The sequence below is a fragment of the Oryctolagus cuniculus genome, chromosome 8 (assembly GCF_964237555.1).
Source record: "Oryctolagus cuniculus chromosome 8, mOryCun1.1, whole genome shotgun sequence".
Taxonomy (NCBI): domain Eukaryota; kingdom Metazoa; phylum Chordata; class Mammalia; order Lagomorpha; family Leporidae; genus Oryctolagus; species Oryctolagus cuniculus.
In genome coordinates, this window is record NC_091439.1 from 99,645,516 (window position 1) to 99,666,679 (window position 21,164).

Consider the following 21,164-nt stretch of genomic DNA (forward strand, 5'->3'; position numbering starts at 1 on the left):
CGTGGCTGACATGGGGTGCCTGGCCAGTATGAGTTGAGAATGCAGCTGGTGTGGAGTCTTCAGTGCCTAGAGGGAAGAGGAGTAAGCCTCAGTACCCAACCAGCTGACAAGGACTGTGAAACCAGTTCTTTCATCAGAAGGCAGAGGCACGGGAAATAAAGTGGAAACAGAGAACAGCAAGGGCCCAGAGGATGAGCTCTGGGGAGCGGCCAGGCCTGCAGAGCAGAGCATGTTGCTTTTGGTGACCCGCGCTTCCCAAAATACTCAGGCTCATCACTTGTAGCAACCGAAGGATCAGCAAATACTGTTATTAAATCATGAAATCAGAGGAAATCCAACAAAAACTGAACAGAAAATATTGTGTGCTGTCTGTGGCCTTCATTGAATTACTGTCATCTCCTTGATGTGACATAGAAATGTCTAAGAATATGCCTGCCACATTTTTAGTGTGTGTTGTTTTTCTCTTCATCCCCTGTGTGTTTTTTTTTTCCCATACCTGATGTTTACTGAGGACACTGAAATGTACTTTTTGTATTAAAGAAGATAAAATAAAATTGAATATTGTAAGAAGAATGAATTTTGTAAGAGTTCTGAGTTTTATTTCAGAACGTGAACCTAAAATAATGGAAACTTTTTGTTCATTTTTAATATATTTGTCTAAATGAGAGCAGGTGTCAGATGCACAAAATACCCATTTAATTCTCTGAATGGCTTATTGCCATAATTAAGGTTTTCTGTTTATTAAAAATATAAATTTCAGCCTTTGTATTGTGGATACTTAGAAAGAAAAACAAAATCTTATGATAGATTTTGAATTCAAATAAAATCAGATTTCTCTCTTGAGACTGTTGAGAGAAGGAAGATGCTTATGCACACACTCTGAAATTATCACCTGAACCAGTAAGCTCTCTTTTCAAGTGCTGCTTGGCTTGCATTTTTAATAATATCTGTGGTACCCTGGACTTTGTACAGACAAGGACTCTGAGTTGCTCAGCTTATAATCTTGCAAGGTGCTGTTATTCTACTTGCTTTTACTTGCTATCAAGACTCTCCTAGACTATATGATGCAGAAATGTGTGTTCTATAAGAGATTTAAAGCCCTTGATTTAAAATCCTTTTGGGTCTTTTTCTGGAGAACTATCACAAAAAATATTTAGAACAGCAATAATGAAGACTTTGATTCCTTTTTGTTGAAGAAGAGTTTTTTTTATGCTTCTGTTGCTTTTACTAATTGAAAGAATATAGTTTTAATTAATTTTGTTGTACTAAATTCATGATTGTAACTGTTTCATTTGGTTAGCTGAGGTGTTCTTTTGTGTGAAGTATTAATTATGAAAGTCAAGAGCCATTTATAATAGATTAGTACTTAATTCACTTGGGGAAAATGTAAGTAGTATAATACAGTGATAAAATAGGAAGCTGATTTACAAAATCAGTGGCTAGGTGGAGTTTATGTACATTTTCAGAGAGGTCAAAATGAGATTAAATGAAGGAGTTAATGCTTTCCATAATACAATACCTGTAAGTTGTTAGGCAAGATGAAATCGTGATGGCTCTCTGTTGTGAATTTTATAAGCTCAGTAGTTAAACCTCATTATCGCCTTTTACTTATACGTCAAATGGAAACCAGAATTTTGAGAGTGGTTGTCTAAGGTACAATATTTATTTGCATCCATCCCTTGATTTTCCATTACTCAAATCTTTGCCAATTGAACAGAATCAAGAATTAACACTATTATGTTTCATATGTAAAGATAGGACTTTGTGTGAAGCTTATTATCTGTAATACTTTATGTCTGAAATCACTTATTCTACATTTATTGAAAGTGCGATTTCATTGCTCTATGTTAAAGGAACATTAAAGATTTAAACAAAAATTATATGTAGTTTTGTACACATAATTTCTGTTAAGGCTTAAGACATTTCTTAAATTATAATGACATCTTTATGAAGATTAAAAATTTGGGTTCTGTACTGTTGAGAAGGTCATTATAGTACATTAAAGTTCTCAGAACTGGAGCATTTTACTTATAAAGAAAGAGCTTTATATCTCTTCTTTGACTAAATGACATTTTGGAAGCTACAGAAACCATAGTTGACTTTTTTCCATGTACTCTATATATTTAGAAATCTTCAGTTCATTGTGCATAAAATAATATATTGTTAAGAAACAATTAGTGCATTTCCAGGGTATAGCAGGAAGTGAGTTAATATTAGAAATATAAGGCCATCCATATTATCACTCTATAGTTTTATCTCTATGTCTGTCTATATCTATGAACAAATCTATGAGTAAATATTTATCCAGTTTGTGAAAGACTCCTAAGTAGATGGGTTCAATGAAATAAAGACTATTATTAATTTTAAATTAATGGATTTTCTTTCAGCCTTTGTTACATTGATGTGTCATTTATAATGTGACAGAATTGAATAAATGACTGTTTTATCACATTAAAATTTTCTGCCTCTTTGCCACTTTTACTGCTCTCTTTTGTAAATTGTGCTTTGTTATTTTTGTTTTTCAGTTAAACATTGTCTTCACTATTTGTTTATATGCTTGTCTTTCTTCCCAATATATACTTGCTTTGCCTTTCTGATGAACTTCATCCACATTCAATTTTCTTTTTTACTCTGAAATGCACATTTTTCCCCCTGGGGCCTATCATTCATATATGTTAATCTTTGGTTTATGTGGATGCAATGAATAATAAGTTCTTAACTTAAAAGAGAAAATAAAAATGTTGATGAATCTCTTTTCCGAGCACATTATATTGACCTCATTTTCTCAATACTATACTTCAAGCAGTTCAAAGAAAGTGTGTATTACAGAAAAGTATACATGGACTTCAAAACTTTTTTTTTAACTCCAAAATAAACTTATCATTTAATTCCATTGTCCATGAAATTTGTCGGAATTTGTGTGTATGTCAAGACCAGAGGCATTTCTGTATCTGAATTAGTTTTCCTTGACTTTTTTTTTTTTTTTTGCTATCTTTCCTGGTTATTTTCTATTTATTTGAATTTTTAAATCTTTCTCATTTATATTGTACAGTGGGAAGAGATTGGTGAAGTGGATGAAAACTATGCCCCTATCCACACATACCAAGTATGCAAAGTTATGGAACAGAATCAGAACAACTGGCTTTTGACCAGTTGGATCTCCAATGAAGGTGCTTCCAGAATCTTCATAGAGCTCAAGTTCACCTTGCGGGACTGCAACAGCCTTCCCGGAGGACTGGGAACCTGCAAAGAAACTTTCAACATGTACTACTTTGAGTCTGATGATGAAAACGGGAGAAGCATCAAGGAAAACCAGTACATCAAAATCGATACCATTGCTGCTGACGAGAGCTTTACGGAACTGGACCTCGGTGACCGTGTCATGAAGCTGAATACAGAGGTCAGAGATGTGGGGCCTCTGACCAGAAAGGGCTTCTATCTTGCTTTCCAAGACGTTGGCGCCTGCATCGCTCTGGTTTCTGTGCGTGTGTACTATAAGAAATGCCCTTCCGTGGTGCGACACTTGGCTGTCTTCCCCGACACCATCACTGGAGCAGATTCTTCACAGTTGCTGGAAGTGTCAGGCTCCTGTGTCAACCATTCTGTGACAGATGAGCCTCCCAAAATGCACTGCAGCGCGGAGGGGGAGTGGCTGGTGCCCATCGGGAAATGCATGTGCAAGGCAGGATATGAGGAGAAAAATGGCACCTGCCAAGGTGAGTTGCGCCTGTGGCGCAGGGGCCACCTGCCTCGCTTGCAGCATGTTTATGTGTTTCCGCCCATGATCCTGAGCAAATGGCCTTTTACTTTCCTCATGTCTTTAGATTATTTCTCTTCTCATTTGATTTTTCTCTTCTCAGAATTTTAAAACTTTTGGTAATGATGATTTAGTCCAGTATTCTATTTGCTATACATAATTAATATCCAGAGAGTTTCTGACTTTTGGTGTAATATTTCATATTCATTTTGCTTTCAGAAGTTTTAGTTTTGAACAACCCAAGCCAGGAGATTAATACCTTTCATTGCATGATTATTTGCTGCTGCTGCGTGATTTCTCTCCATGAAGCTGTTTTCTACCCTTCACTTGCTATATGAAATTCCAATGTAAGATCTTAGATGAGGTTTGTTTTGGCCTACTTTTTACTGCCTTTTAAAAACTTCAGAAGTGAGTTCAGCCATATGAACTTCAGAGCAAAACATTTGTAAGCTGACAGCGCTTAGTTTACTGTATTGTTTACATGCGGTTGCTGTTACATGCTTTCTTTTTAAAATTTACAGATCAATTTTAGATGCATAATAAGCCAGGCCCCACAAAAAGAACTACTTGGCAATATTAAAGGCCATTTCAAAGCAGTTTGCTCTTGGACACTTTTTTCTGTTTTAATTTTTCTTTTAAATTGAAACTTGATCATGCATGCTTCCCTGTTCATCTGAAGGTGCCCTCGTTTTGCCCACAGCATGGTGAGTTGTCTTTTAAACTTGGATCTTTATCTGTGGTTTTCTGGAACAGGATAATAATACTTGATGTTAAGGGAAGACAGCTTATGGAGAAGAAAATAGATGTTTCTTCCCTTTAAAAAAAATTCAGTCTTGTGAGCCCAAACCCAGTTTCACCGTGATGGTGCATTCTGAGTAGCTAACGGACTTTCAAGGGTATCACCTGGGGACAGTCCAGATGCTGACCAGTCCCCTGATCCCCTCCTGTAGCTTTAGATGCTGCCTTTATCTGAAGTCCACTTTTACTATGTGGCTCAGACTTGCTCCTTTACTCAGGCTTGACTGTAGATGGATTGTAGAGCCAGGAAAATGAAACTAGAAAAATTGCCTGTACATCCTAATGACTTTGGTTGATCAATTCTTTCCAGAAACACATTGCACTGTAGTTAAATTTCCTTTTTCAGCATCAGCTCCGATTCCATGTCCTATGTATTACCATTTACAGTTAATTCTGTGGTCAGTTTTCTAAGTAATTCACAACTCTCTGCACTTGATTTATAAACACACACATCTGATTTTGTGAAATTAAAATTATGTTTCTGAAATACTTGTATGTTGGCAAAATGAATCATGGTTGATTCATAATTGGGCATAAAGGAAAATTCTAAAGAGCAATTAACTTTTGTTTCGCAGCAGAATTGTTGGTTTAAGTTCAGGTGAAATGTTAAATATAGGATCAGAAGCAGCAGAAATTAAGCACAGTGCTGTGAACACATTTCGGTCTAAAATAATGTAAATATGAATTAGGAATTACACATTTGTTAGTATTATAGATCAACATGCTGTATTTGATTATTGGTGCACATCACTTTAGGGAGTATGTGGATGCTTTGGTTCAGACCACAGTGACTTTTGCCTTCATTCAGGTTGACGGGGTACAGAAGGGGCTCTGAGGTTCTGGGGGACCAATTTTGATTGCTGAATATGATTAGAACATTCTGCTGGTACTGAAGAACTACGCTGTGGAGACAGTGTTCTGGCTGTCATATTTCTCAGTGCAAGCGTTAACGTACATCTTCTTCCTCTCCTTACACTTCAGTAACTGAGGAGGAGGGGCTGAATTGTGTGACAGCGAGATGAACTGCAGAGTGAGCAGTGCGGACCACGTTACTAAATGACTGAATTCCCGCATTTGTCCAACCCTGGGGATAGGAATCTTAGCTGTGGGTGTGAGGCAGTCTATAGACCTCACTGGGCTGAGAGTGTGGTATACAATGGAGTCCGTGAGTACACAGTGGAGTCTATGAGTCTGAGTGTTGACTCATGGTGTTTTACAGCACACACATGATGTGTGCCATTGCAGAAGGAACAATGTTCTGTAAATAACAACATATTGATTGAATAACTCATTGAATGAACAAGTACCTGTTGAGTATTTGCTTTGGAGATTGAAAACATCACAAGTACTCTTGCGGTCTTTATGGTTATACAATATGTCTATGAAAATGTGTGGGGGGGGCAGGTGTATAAGGTAAAATGCCACTATGGCTCTGACTCACTCTATGACATTAACACAGCATCCTCAGACGTTTAAATGTGGATCGCTGATGTTTTTGAACTATGCTTTCTGTCTGATAGGCCAGAAATCTCAGAATCGTCCCTGACATCTGCTTCCTACGCATTCAGTTTCAATCCCTTATAAAGTGATTATGGAAAGTACCACCCAGCTCTTTAAATCATCCACTTCTGTTTGCTTTCTCCATCAGTTTAAGAGCCTGCCTTGTTAGAATCCTGTTTTTTTTCAAATATAATAAATGACCAGTCGTTCTGATATTTGAGCCAGAGGAATGCAACTCTTATTGTAAACACTCATTTCCTTTCTTGCCACATATGCCCTCTGCCCTATATGGATTCACGTTATTATACACATCAGTGGTTTTCTTTAAGCCAGCATTTTTATAATCGTCTTAAGTCCCTACATGGTTTTGCCCTTGTCACCTCTGCAGACTCTTCTTAAACTATGCTACTGCCCCTACCCTGTGCACTACCCATACTAGCTCTTTTCAGCTTCTCAAAGGCAGTTTGCTCACTTTTACTGTTTGTTCTTTTGTGACTCTATTTTCTCCTTCTGGAATTTTCCTCTCCTTCATTTATGTTTGGTCAGTGTGTGTGGATCCTCCTCGTCTGTGCTCCAGTATCCCCTATTCACAGAAAGCTGTCTCTGTGTTCAAGACAAGGTCCAGCCTAACTGGTATTTATTCACTTATTCTTTCAGTCATAGAATTCTTTAGATTTAATGCTTTTGCAAATGTTTGTTGATCTACTACTTCATTAATGACTCTTCCCACCCTGGTTGTACTGCCTGCCCATTGATGGCAAAGGTGATGTTTGTTAACTTCAGGAATAAGAAAGAAACCAAATGGCTAGGGGAAGGAAGTGAATTCCGAAGAGAGGAGAGGGCACATGCAAAATCATAAAAGAACGCTGTGTTTTAAAATACTGCCTTTACACATGTGTATTGTCCATGTAATTCTCCTTGGTCCTTCTGAAAATTGACAAACATGTCTTTTAAATTGAACCTTCCTTAATCCTATGCCGATCGGACCAAATTCTGAAGTCCAGGGTATTAACTCACATGTGATTGACACTTCCTATATTAACTATGATAGAGGCCATCTTAGTGAATTTTGTATATATCAAAATATATTTATAGCATGACATTTGATTACTCAATTTCTTTGATAACCAAACTGTTAGGATTTAATTAACAATATATTATGCTGAAGTTTGAATGTATCTGTTGTAATGATTATCATAGTATAGTGATATTTACTGCAGCTGTGCTGGAAGATGTCCCAGCACTGTCATGCCCATGACCTGTTATATGTGTGGAGCCTGATGGAGGGGACCGAATGTCTTTTAGAGGCTACATCTCTGGTGTTCAGAATGCTGGCTGGCTCCTGAACACATGACCTGACTCCAGAAAATCACGGAGCCATGACTGAGGGAGTCAGGTTGAACAGTTCATGATCTGTTGTCTTCATATGACTTCCTTGAAGAAAAGTAGAATTCCTTACCTCTAATAATGATTTTGCTGAGATAACAAAGTATTCGTTTCTGTTGTAGTAACTTAGTATAGTGCACATTTATTTTTGTTAGTCTTACTCATATGACTGAATTTCCAATAATGAACTGCTTAAGTACACCCATTTATTTCTTTGAAATGTTCTTTACATTTAGAAACAAATAATATCCCAAACCTATTTATCTAAGTATGTTTCCCTACTTGTTATTTATTATTATTTCTAATGAAATTCATGCTATTTTTCTTCCCTTACGAGACACAAGCAGACTATTTTTTGAGTATAAAATGGTTAGCAAAAACCCATTTTGGGAGTTTCTGCTTTTTTATTGAACTGAATGTGTTTGACAGAAGTAATTGAGATCACATGAATCAAATGTTGCCTGCTGAGTTCTCTTGTGATTATGTTGCTGCTTTACTCAGATGCAAGGCAAGACCACTAATCTTCATGAGTTTCAAGTGGAATGAAGTTGTAATTTGAAATTAGCCTTAGATAATTATAGCTTCACTTATGTCAAATGGAGGGAAGAGATTTAGATAGTGGGACACTGCCAAAACCAGTGAGAATGATGAGGGTATGGAGTACAAACTAGAATGCAGAGTGAGGGGGGATCCACGCCAGGGGCTGTGGAGTAAAGGCACTTATTAATTGTCCAGCTTGGAGGTGATTGCACAGTTAGGAAAATGTAGTGAAAATACCCGACTCAAGAAAGATCCTTGGTTCAGAAACAGTACAGATACAGCAGGGAGCAGTATGTCGGTCATTCATACTTCTGGTGTGTATTTATGATGAGACGAAATTGGCTGAGACTATACTGGCTTAGGTGTTCGTGTAACTATGCATTGGACAGCCTAGTTATTTTTAATTAGGCACAATACCAAAAAACAGCAAAGCAGTTGAACTTTTGGTTCAACTTGGGATGTTTTATGCAGTAAAGGGAAGCTGATTTTAATTTCAAAATTTGAAGAAATTATGACAGTACAGAATGTCAGTGGTGTGTATGTATGTATGTGTGTGTCCCTGTCCTGCAGCTGAGAGGAGACACCCAGGCAATTAAGTAGCTATTTCAGCAGATTTACAGCTGTCTCACATGGTCTTTTTTTTTTTTTTAATAACAAATAAATTGCTCTGTGGCATCCTTTCAGATTAGTTCTATTAGACTATGTCCATATTTGGTTTTGTTACTTTTAAAAAATTATTTATGAATTTGAAAGGCAGGGTGACAGGGAAAGGGGAGGGAGGGAGGGAGGAGGGAAGGAGGGAGGAGAGAGAGAGAGCGAGAGAGCGAGAGAGCGAGAGAGAGAGAGAGAGAGCGAGTGAGAGAGAGAGAAAGGTAGACATTTTCCATTTGCTGGCTCACTCCTCAAATGCCCACAACAGCCAGGACTGGGCTCAGCTGAACTCTGTCCAGGTCTCCCTTGTTGGTGACAGGAGCCTGGTACTTGGGCCATCCTGTGCTGCCTTCCCAAGTGCATTAGCAGGGAGCTTGGGGGAGGGCAGAGCAGAGTAGCTGAAACTGGAAATGGCTCTGATACAGGATGTCTGCAGCCCAAGCGGCAGCTTAGCCTGCTGAACCACAATGCCTGTCCCAGTTTGTGTTTTCCAGATCATGCTTGCTCAGCACTGGCGCTATTAATAATTTGGGCCAGATGCTTTTTTCCTGGTGGTGGTGGTGGCGGGAGCAGCAGGGATAGTGTTTTGCTCATTATAGGATGGTTAGCAGCTTCCTTGGGCTCTACCCACTAGATGCAACAGAACACCCTGTGCCTCATTTTGACAGTCAAAAATATCTTCAGATATTGCCAAAATCACACTGGGGGAAAATCGTTTCCAGTTGGGAACCACTATTCCAAATATTCCCGCTCTTTCCAAATGAACGAATGAGCCACTAAAACTAAATTTGTTCATAGATAGCCTCATGGACTGGTTACCTCTGCAGACGTGGAATTTGGTGTTTCTTCCTCTGAATTTCACAGAGTGAAGGAGGTGTACGTTTGGCACTGTGGGAATCCGAACTAGAATGCGGTGGGATGCATGTTGCGTGTGACCGGCACTAGTGTTAGCACGCAGCTTCTGAGTCGGAATGCCTGGATCCTAGTCCTGCCTCTGCCATGTATCAGCACGGTGGCCCTGTGCATGTTCTTCAATCCATCTGCTCCTTCCTTTTCTCCTCTTTAACCACTTCATGGCAGTCTTTTGAGCTAATACATGAAAACTGCTGAGCACAAGGCTAAGTACACTGTATATAACTCAGTTAAGATGAGTTATTTCCTGTCTGTGTCATTAAAGATAGAATGTGCTTACAGGAATATAGGTCTTCTATTATAAAATGCAAGGTAGCCACTCATTAGACAGTTAAGTGGGTTTTTCTATCTAGGTAGTATATTGTTTAGCCATATTGCTTACCAAAGGATAAGCCCACATTCGCATTTGCTGAGTGAACCTATTGTGTAAGTATCATAGACCCTGCTTTATAAAGATTGTGCCAGGAATTCAAGGCTGAAAGTATTGCTACCTGCCCAGAAACTACCACTCATTCTTTAAGTTGTTATTGTGCTGAGCACTGTATGCTACAGTACAGTTTCTGTATCCTGGCAATGCAGATATGTGTAGACACGCGTAGGATTTCCCGTCTCCAGTTACAGTTTGGGGGAAATTCTGACAGTGGTGTGAGTACTTGTGGGTGGAGTGAGCTATTTTAGATGGGGCGGTAGGAAAGGTTTTTAGTTTTTCAAGTGTGGTTGATGTTTTACATGGACATGGCCAAGCCAGCATGTAAAGGGTGTGGAAAACGGCATGGCAAACAGGCGCTTCCAGAGCAGGTCTACTTTAGTACATTGATTTGTGCGTCTTTTCTTTCTAGAATTGTATTATGCTGCATTCTTTCAATCTATTTGTATATTAAAATATAACAAATTAAAGACCTTTTAATTTCTGATTTTACCACCTAAAAAGTTGTTTTGATCTTAAACGATTGGAGTTGGCATGTGATATAGCAGGTTGAGCCACTGCCTGTGACACGGGCATCCCTACCGTGTAGGCACTGGTTTGAGTCCCAGCTGCTCCATTTCTGATCCAGCTCTTCACTGATGTGCCTGGGGAAGCAGTGGAATATGGCCCAAGTGCTTGGGCCTCTATACCCATGTTGGAGAACAGAAAGAAGCTCCTAGCTTGGGCCTGGCACAGCCCAGCCTTTGTGGCCTTTTGAGGAGTGAACCTGCTGATGGAAGATCTTTCTTTCTGTCTCTTCCTCCCTCTCTAACTCTGCCTTTCAAATAAATAAAAGTAAATCTTACAAAAAAGAGCATTCTGAATAAATATGTAGAATGAAAAGTGCTTCTCCAACTTGAAACAATCCATTTGTGAGTGGTGTCTGAAAATTATTACACCCATCCAAAGTATAAAAGCTTTTTTTTAAAAAAAATTTTTTTCATTGATTGATTGATAGTGCACTAGTCAACCTTCTGCATGTGGGTAGAAAAAGAGGGTGATTTGGCAGTGAAAGAAAGGAAAAGAACCAAACGTTCTGTAATCCCTCCTGGTCAAACTTTGGACCTTAGTTTGCATTCTTACTAAAAAGAAAATATGCTAGTGAAAATTCTGAACATCTATCTATGCATCTTTCTATCTTCTCAGATGTAGCAGATACATGCTCTACTTTATCTTTACAATAATTGTAAAAACATCTCTGTAAATTTTACTTTTGGAAGGTCTCTAGGATGTTTTATCACGGTGAAGACGTGTTCTGTATTAGCACTTTGCCGTAACATTGATGGACTTGGGCTCCATTGCGATTACACAGATGGAAAATTAAGGACTATATTTTGTGTTCACATATACTTGTGCAAAACATCTCTCTATGAAAATGAAGGGCACTGGGTAAGCTCCTTTTGTTATTACAAATTATTGTAGAAAGCTTATCAGAAAAAACATTTTAATGATAAAGATCTCACAAAGATCTTTACATATTTTTTAATCTCACATGTCTTAATTGATATATTTAGAATTTGCTCACAATCTGTAACATTTAAATGCACTAGGAAAGCAAAGCATAGTCCTTTTGTTTTATTTGTATATTTCTTATTAGATACCAAAGAAGAGGATTTATGTAAAGTCTGATAACTTGAATCAGTACAATTCTCATAGAAGGTATGTATGCAGAGAAATTCAGTGTTGAAAACTCACCAAGTCGGACTGAATAAAGAATTTAATGTTAGTTTTGATTCTTATAATTGCAAAATCAAAATGTTAACAGAAATGATAAGCAAAAAAATAACCAATATCTGCATGAAATCATTAAATACACTTCCATTATCAAATTGATCTGTGAAAAGTGTCAGGAGATATTGGGGTGTTCAGGAAATTAGGGGTGTTGTGCTTTCGTGGGGAACCTCAGTTGCAGTCTCACTTTTGTGTTTGGTAAATGTGTGGCAGGCCAGATTACAAAACCTTATTTTCCTTCTCTGTGAAATGTTGCATGCTGTAATATGCACCTGTGAATCACATTATGTCGTCTGCTTGGGCCAGCAGCATTGGCAAAGCCTGGGAATTTGTGGGAAATGAAGAATCTCGGGCCCCATCCCAGAAACACTGAATCTGAGGCTGTGTTGTCTGTAGCAGGAGCCTTTGGGATTTTATTGTGCATTCAAGTTTAAGAAGCACTGATAGACATTTTACGGATTGAAAAACTGAGGTGCAGCTACAAAGAACAGGATATATTTACACTGACCTCTGTGAACATATCAAAATTTTGCACTACCCATATTGTATAAGAGCTATTTTGCATAGGTTGGCTATGTATCTCCTCCCTTCAAAATGCTCTATAAAATAGTTTCATTATATAGATTGTACTTATATCATTTTCACAGTGTTAGATCTAGCAACGTTGATTTCTTTAAATTTCTGAATCTTGATTTAGGAATCACCTATTTACTATCGATTCTTTGTCCCATTACCATAAAAAGACAATACTTGTAAGGTGGGGAAAACAATCAAACCACAGAAATGTGGAGAAAAAATAAGATACCTGAATCCTAGTGTGCCTTTTTGTGGGATGCTTGTGTTTTCCTGTTGACTCAAAGGCTGTCCTTACATGACTTCGCATTTCTTTCTGATGTACTTTGTAGGGACACAATTTTACCTGATTTGTCCGTGTCCAACATTTACAGTGCAACGTAGTCGTTTTATGCCCTTTTGTTGCTGGGCACACTGAAGAGAGATTCTGATTTTGTTAGACGGCACTGGATAGAGCATCAGTATTTTTTTTTTTTAAGATTTATTTTATTTATTTGAAAGAGTCACAGAGAGGTAGAAACAGAGAGAGACAGAGAGGTCTTCCATTGGCGAGTTAACTTCTCAAATGGCCCCAATGGCTGGAACAGAGCCGATCCAGAGCCAGGAGCTTATTCTGGGTCGCCCACACCAGTACAGGGGCCCAAGGCCTTGGGCCATCCTATTCTGCTTTCCCAGGAGCATTAGCAGGGAGATTGAAAGTAGAGCATCTGGGACTCAAACCGGCGCCCGTGTGGGATGCTGGTGCTGCACACTGGGACTTTAACCTGCTGCGCCACAGCTCCAACCCCAGTGCATCCGTACTGTCTTTAAAAAGTTGATAATTGCAGCCAGGGTCAAGAGGTGTCGTCATGTTTTTAGCTTTTGTTGGCTGGTAGGAATCTGTACTCCAGAACCTCCCCCAGGGAACGCCACCGACACAGGTTCACAGAGAAGATGACTTCTTTTCTCCATCGAGGTCGCTGCCACACACAAGGCCTCGTTGTGCTGTCCTTCTGCCCGGGGCAGTCCTCTTGAGGGTGTAGACTGCTCTTTAAGCTCTCAGGCTCCTGAAGGACTTCCCACTTGAGACAGGACAGTGGTCATGGATCCCGGAACGTGCAAATCCACATCGGCTGGTTTCCCAGAGCCCACCTCAGCCCACCTGTGCTGCAGGGCAGCCCCGCATCAGCTTCACAGCTGAGCTCAAGAGGCTTCGCCTTCTCGTTGTTTCTCTGTCCTCTGGATTACCCTTTCCAGGCTTTTTAATGTTTCAATTTTCTTGTGATTTCTTATATTTCAATATAGCATAATAACAGGAACCCCAAACTATGTTCTATTTAATTCAGGATTTCTGGGTGTTCTAGCTGGAGCACTTCTAGGTTTTCTTATCCCTTCATGTTATTGGCATGGGAAGCCTTCTGCAAATCAATCAGTTCTGTGGCTCACTTTGTAGTTCCCTGAGTGTACAGTGCCCAAACATAAAACCCTTGATTTTGACATACAGTGGACCTATACATTCATAAAATAAGTGAATGATATATAATCCCTGCAGTTGTATCCTTCTTATAATAAATTGAAAGATACTCATTAGGTCAAAAATCAAGATAGTTGCTTTTGTCAAAGATATATTTCATTTATGTTTTACTCAGCACGTGTTATTTTGTTATATGCTTATAAACAAAATCATTGAATGATATATATAATGCCTTCAGTTGAATCCTCCTTAGACTAAATTGAAAGATACTCATTAGATCAAAAATCAAGATAGTTAGTTTTTCAAAGATATATTTCATGTTTTATTCAACACTTGCTATTTTGTTATATATTAAATATATGCAAAATATAAATTAAGCTATGAGAATTTTGGAAAATAAAGTAACTTCTGTTTCAATAAGCATTGTCATTTTAACAGAGGAGAGGTATTTTTCTTGTGCAAGTAGCATTAGAATTAAAGTGATTTATAAGACATAAACAATTTTTCTTTGTATTCCTCCCATTTTTTTAGGGATCACAATCTCTTAAATTTTAATAAAAAGGTAAAGTTTTAAAAATTAACTTAGGGAAAATGTATTTTGGCTTTGGCAAAGGAATACAGAACACAGAAAGGAATACAGTATATTTGTGAAACCACAGAACACAAAAGTAGTAGGTGGAATGTTCACTTAAAATAATTTTAGCATAAAGAATCCTAAGTGATAGCACAAATTAAATTTTATTTCATTAGTCAACTCAGCAATTAATCAAATCATGTCATTTTTAAAAAAGAACAAAAGATGTGAGTTTAAAGTGCTGTGTTAATACTGTTTATTGCAATAAGATTAATCATAGTTTTCATGCTGCTTACAAGTGAAGATTAATATGGATAGAAATCTTGATAGGTTCCATCAGCAGTGTGTTAGATAAGTAAAACATGATGGCCCTTTCATGCAGAATAAAGAAGTATTTAAGTTTGAAGGCAGATACAATAATTTTTTAGCATACTGTATTTTGTGACCTTAATGAAAATTTAACGTATGAATTGGAAGTTTTATGATGGTCAGTTAATTAATAGGTATAATTAGGCCTGGGTTAAGTTGAGGGAAGGAGTTAATGCACTCAGTATCACACAGTCACTATAATTTAAATTTAGAATTAGAGTCATTTATCTAACTTCAGACTCTTTGTCCTACTTATAATTTTTATATAGTGTATAGCCACACTTAACCACTGTTATTGATCTGTAGCTGTAATCACATACAGTATCAATGATAAACCTGAATAAAAAGCAGTACCTTTTCTTAGGTTCATATCGGAATGAGATGTTAAATGTTTGGTGCCTTATCTGCAGATTTATTTAGTGAACTTCCTGTATGGATTAGCCTTGAAAACTCTACCTCTTTTGTGGATTACATGAAAAACTAGCTAGCTAATAATTGTAGCTTAATTTTTTATATGCATATATCTATTTAGCTCATTTATGGGTCTAGTTTATGCTGTTTATAGAAAAGAACAAGTATGCCTTTCACTGAAATTGTATTGTTTATTGCCTTGGAATTGAATATATATATATATATATATATATATATATATATATATATCCAGAAAGACATAACAGTTATTATGAAGCAAAATCCATGGGGTCACTCACTCTGGCGTAGTTCCTTCTAGAAAGTGTGCCACCACCATCAACAACAACAATAATAATCAAGTGAATTCTAAGCTATCAAATGATCTCATAACTCATGGTTTTCATTACATGAAAATGCTTTTATATCCTTTTATTTTTTCTAGTCATGGGTGGGGATCACATCTCTTCTCCCAGTGTTTGACTCTCTTTGGTGTTTAAGTGCTTTGTCTGCATTTGAGGCTGGCCCTTAGGATTTCATTTATAAGAACTGAAGTGATTTGTTGATATGCTTTGATCTTTTCAGAGCTTGAAGACATCCTGCTCATTTTAGTGCTGTTGGAGGTGTAGTTTACAGAAGAAAAGGAAAGGAAAAAAATGAAGAGCCACAGTTTGGGGAAGTAACAATTAGAGCAAATGATAATTTGACTGATGGATAACTCCATCCCTTTGATGGAATTATTAGCAGGAATCAGGCTTGGAGAATGAATGCCCCTAAGTTCCTGCTGTGTGATTGTGAGGGAGAATAATAATACACTGCTCCATATGCATAAGGCCTTTTCCTCTGATGAATTCAAAGCGCTTTGAGAGGATTCCATTAGGAGATTTCTAAAATAAAGAATGGGACTACCACACTTTTGTTTTCCATGTTATAGATTGGAAATTGTGTGATTTTAGCAAAGTTTCCCAGTGTCTCCCTCATGCTTCCTCTCCCCACACTCACCAGTTTTACACCTCACAATCTGAAAGCAACATCATTAGTTGGTCCTGTGAGTGATTTCCTCCTGTTCACCTATCCCCAACATTTTCCAATGCTAAAAGCTTCTTTTTTTAGAACCAGACTGACCTGTATTATTTATTTATTTAAGATTCTCTTTAGAAGGTTTTGCGTGTCGTCTGTTTTTGCTCTCTTGGTTCAAGCATGATTTAATATGTCAACACTGGTTTGCTTAACTGCGTTTGATTGTCTTCCATACTTTACTTAGAACAGGCAGTCGCCTTTCAGGCGTGCTGCTGCCCGGATAAATGAAATGTCACAACAATGAGGACCCCTTGTTTTGTGACAGCAGCAGCTTTCTTTGACACAGGCAGTGGCTGGAGGGGGAGGTGGGGATGGACGTTAAACAGGAACAATACAGCCAGTGGAGGTCAGGGTGGTGTTCTTCATGTCCATGCAGACACGTAAACTTGGGGAACCTTTGCCTTTCATTCAGCTAAAAATGGATTTTAATGCAGAATGAGAATTTTTTTATCCCACTGTGGATGAGAGGAAAACATCTGTTAACAGTTTCACCAAAATAACACTCAACGAGAGCACTTCTCTCTCTCTTTCCCTTTAGTTTGATTTCTTCTATACTGTTTTGCCAAGCCCTGAGTAGTTAGTGCTCTCAGAACATAACGGTAGCAACCGACCTGTACTGACAAAGATTTCTACTCTCTCCTACAGTAAACATGGTGTTTCTGGTTTCAAATGCTGGCTTCGATTTTAAAGATTGGAACTCATGAAGCTTAAGGCCTGGGCACAGAGAAAATGCTCCGTGGGTGCTGGTGGGCGTTGAGAGTTTAAGCAACTTCACCGAGAGATATCCTTAAATAAAATGCTGGGGCTTGCGTGTTTGCTTGCTTGCTTGTTTTGGATGTTGGTTGCGTGCTAGCATTTGTATGTTGTGACCCCAGCACCTGAGGCTGTGGCCTTCCCTCTAGGAGTCTGTAACTCCCTGGGGAGTGGGAGCACACTCCAGTCTGATCCAGTCTACACCGGATCAGCTACTCACAGCTAGGCCTGTCACAGTAGGTCAGCTACTCACAGCAAGGCCTGTCAGTTTAAGGAGGCTCTCTGAATGTGGTTTTCATAAGTGGAAGTGTAACCGTTTGGATCTTCATTTTAGAGAGAAATAAACTTGACACTGTGTTTGTTGCAAGAGATTACATGAGTGTTACATGAGTGGAGAGTCCATTAATTAAGAGCCTTGATTAGACCTGAAGAAAGGAGAAATTAAGCATTCAGTGAGCAGGATTGGGTGAGAACAGTTTTGGAACACTCTGATGAAGGTGAATGTCTTAGCCAAGGGCGATCTGTCACCATCCAGGGAGAGTGGCCGAGCTGTCCCCGTGATGAGTCCTCAGGAGGGTGCAAATGATTTTCCTCTGAAGTGAGGACGGGAATGGAATTAAAGTGAGTAGAAAAGAACCTTGTTTCTAGAAAAGACAAAAGTGGGCCACAGGGAGTAGTTGTACTTTCAAGTGGGGTCTAAAAGGCAGGGATCCCAGGAAGGGAGACGCAGGATCTGAATGTCAGAGTTGTCAGGCTGCTGTAGCTTGGATGGCACGGCAAGAGGGGCTGACGTCTATGCTAAGAACTGCTGTGTGCCTGTGCTGGTCAATGTTTTATTCATATTCTGTCTTTTAAGCCTGACAACATCCTGTGAGCCACAGTTTCTGGGGCAGCTGAAGCTCAGAAGGTTAATTTTACTAACATCACACAAACCAAGATGGGAAAGTGGCAAGCTGACGTTTGAGCCCAGGTGTGTCTGTTTCCAAGTCTGCGTCTCTCGCCTCTATTCTGTGTTCTCTGTTCAAGTGCATTTGAGGTTCACTTCATTGTGTCATCTCAACTCACGTCGCCTGCAGGCTAAATGTGTTGTCTGTGTGAGTGGCACCCAGGGGAGGGAGACACCCCGGAAAGACCTGGGGACCCCATAGTTGTCTTTCTGGAAATCATGCCTACTCTAGGACCTCGTACTGGGAAGTGGGAAGGCCATTCAGGAAGGTGGCAAGGAGGTGGACGGGAGAGTGGAATGAGTAAGCAAGGCGAGACTCAGTGAACCACGCAAAGTATGAGCAAGACCAGATAGGGTTCCAGCGTTCTTGCTGACCCCGGCCAGTTGGCACCTTTTCATGAGACTTGGTACAAAGTCTGGAACCAAACTGGAATTTATCACCTTTTTTTCAATGGACACTTCTAGATTGGGAGAGTTGACACTGGCCGTGAACCCAATACACATGCTTTTGTGAGAGGAACTATGATTGTAGGTGAAGACTCTGCCATCCATTTTTGATGGCATTCCAGGGTGCACAAGTTACTTTGCCTTGCTTGTCTGTGCCCCTAAATAGCACGGGATTCGTTTTTAATGATTTGGCCTCTGGAATATTGAAGTGGCATTGTATTCAAGTCTGGTTTGGTTTATTCTGTTGTTTTTGTATTGCTTGGTGTGTGCAATGGAAGCATTAAAAGCAAACTGGGCTGTGTGTTGTGAGTGGGGAGCTGGTCGGCACCTGCTGGGCCAGGTCTAATGTTTGGATTTTTACAGTGGAGAAGCCAGGGGGACCTTTCTGTCCTCAGCAGTGCTCCGTGCTTGCGCAGGGAGCAGGTGGAAGGTGTTTGCCTGGAGGAGACTTCCCCTCTGAGGTGTTTTCATGCCACGCGGGATGCTGAGGGTTGAAGAGAACAGAACTCGCACGAAATGGACATCATGAGATTTGATTGCTGATTTTAGTCCTTGTTTATACTCCTGTGGAACTGTGGTCTTTCTGCTTTTTGCTTCTTGAATACTATGGCTGGTGGTGCATTACCCCTGTGATTATAGAGTGGACTGAAATTATCTTTTTGCAAAAATTAAAGAAAAAAATGGGAAAGAGGGGATTGAGGGAAGGAAAGAAGAAAGGAGGAAAGTATGTACCTATGAAATCTGTTCTGTTTGTGTTGATTTTTTTTACAAAAGAATACAAAACGAAACACAAGCACAACGCTGAGCAAACATCTTTCTGAACAAATTAGCATAATTAAAAGAATTGTTACTTCTCTGTTGAGTGATGTGAGTTAAATGATCAGCCTGATAGCAAAGGCAGAAGACCTCTTGTTCTAACACAGAAAGCAGATGTGTTCAAGGAAAAAAGAAGTTACTGTATGCCACCTGTATAGGAAAGGCTTTTTGTTTTTTTAAGATGTATTTATTCATTTGGAAGTTAGAGTTATGGAGAGAGAGGGAGAGAGAGAATTATCTTTAAAATTTATAATAATATAAAGAGAACAGATTTCATGCATTTCACAGGTACACTTCTGAGATATCTTGCATCTGAAGGTTTACTTCCTAGGTGACTGCCAAAGCCAGGGCTGACCTAGGCCAAAACCAGGGGCCTGGAATCCATCCAAGTCTCCCAAGTAGGTGCAGGGCCCGAACACTTGGGCTGTCTATCTTCCGCTGCTTTCAAGGCACGTGAGCAGGGAGCTGGATCAAAAGTAGAGCAGCTGGGACGTCCAGTGGCCCCCACAGGGATGCAGGTTTCACAAGTGGTGGCTATACCTGCTGTGTCACAACACTGGCTCCTAGGAAACACGTTAATCCCAACAACACTCAGCTGGATATCTGCTATTCTTTTTATGTTTGAGGAAACTGTGGCTAATGACTTCCAAGTACCCTGAATTAGTAGTCAGCTTCAAATATTTTTTTTTTCAAGGCTTCAATTCTTTGAAAAAATTTTATTAAACTTTGAGAGAAAAAAACCCTGAATTTTCTAAATTCTCAGAATGTATTGCATTATGAGAAAATACTGACTTTTCCAAATTTTCATTGCACTATATTTTTGAATTTAAAAAAATAAATAAAAATGCTCAAGTTTTAGTTATTTCAGGGAGAAATTTCTAGGCGAAGAACAAGCATAAACATTGTAGAGCTGATGTGAATAAAAATGGCAGCTGCTACCTGTTTTTTTTTTTTTTTTTTTTTTTTTTTTTTTTTTTAATCAAATTCAGTGGTCCAGCGTTGTAGCATAGCATGTAAAGCTGCCATCTGCAACACTGGCATCTCAGGTGGTCACTGGTTCCAGTCCTGGCTGCTCCACTTTTGATCTAGCTCCCTGATAATGGCTGGGAAAAGCAGCAGCAGGTGACCCAAGTGTTGGTGCCCTTGTAACCCACGTGGGAGACCTGGAAGAAGCGCCTGGCTCCTGACTTCAGCCTAGCCCAGCCCTGGCTATTATGATCATCTAGAGAGTTACCAGTGAATGAAGCTCTCTCTCTCTTTTTTTTTCTCTCTCTCTCTCCCCTTCTCTCTCTCCCTCTCTCTCTCTAACTCTGCCTTTCAAATAAATAAATTCAAGGACCAGTACTTGATACCAGTTGTCAGAGAAAATATAAAAAGATCTAATTATATTTAGATACATGTGCAGTAATGCTAAAAGAATCACAGATGAACTTAAAATTGATGTAATTATTGTGAAGTTGAATATATTGTTTACTTTTAGTGGAAACAGTGTTACATTAAATTGAGTATATTTATAAATTTCCTAATAGGTGATCAATTCTAAAGTAAAAAATTTCATATGATTCAATGTAATAAATATATATATATATATATGCCATCAAACTTCTTCATTGTTTATATCATAATAATCCAGGATTTGAGGAAAATATGAGCATAGAGTGAAATACCCAAGAAAACTTTCCCTCTCTTCCTCATACTCATTCCTTATCACCCTTTATTTTTCTTTTTGTATTTTCCTCTGTTAGTTTTAGGAGACTTTAATTTCATCATTCTGAAAATGATAGCTTTCATATTTTTAAGTGTGTTTAAGTAAAAGCTAATTTCATTTTTAGTGCTACAAGTATTACTAGTTTTACATAATAAGGCCAATAAGTATCCCTGACTGCTGTGTGTTCCCTTCACTTCATTTTTTCATAGCCAGTTTCTGATTTATAACATAATTTTATTTGCTTCCTGGATCTTGCATTTATCCCTGCTGAGTACAGCAGGTGTTTTGTGGTCTCT

At 38.8% G+C, this 21,164-nt stretch overlaps 1 protein-coding gene across 13 annotated transcripts in view; it reads left to right on the forward strand.

The window, feature by feature from the left end:
• Window positions 1-21,164, forward strand: part of EPHA5 (EPH receptor A5) — a 368,448-nt gene that overhangs the window by 74,011 nt on the left and 273,273 nt on the right. For all 13 annotated transcript variants that reach the window (XM_008267805.4, XM_008267806.4, XM_017347528.3 and 10 more), the window contains exon 3: window positions 3,053-3,716. In XM_008267805.4, the coding sequence (XP_008266027.3) occupies window positions 3,053-3,716 (664 nt within the window). The remainder of the gene's footprint in view (window positions 1-3,052; window positions 3,717-21,164) is intronic.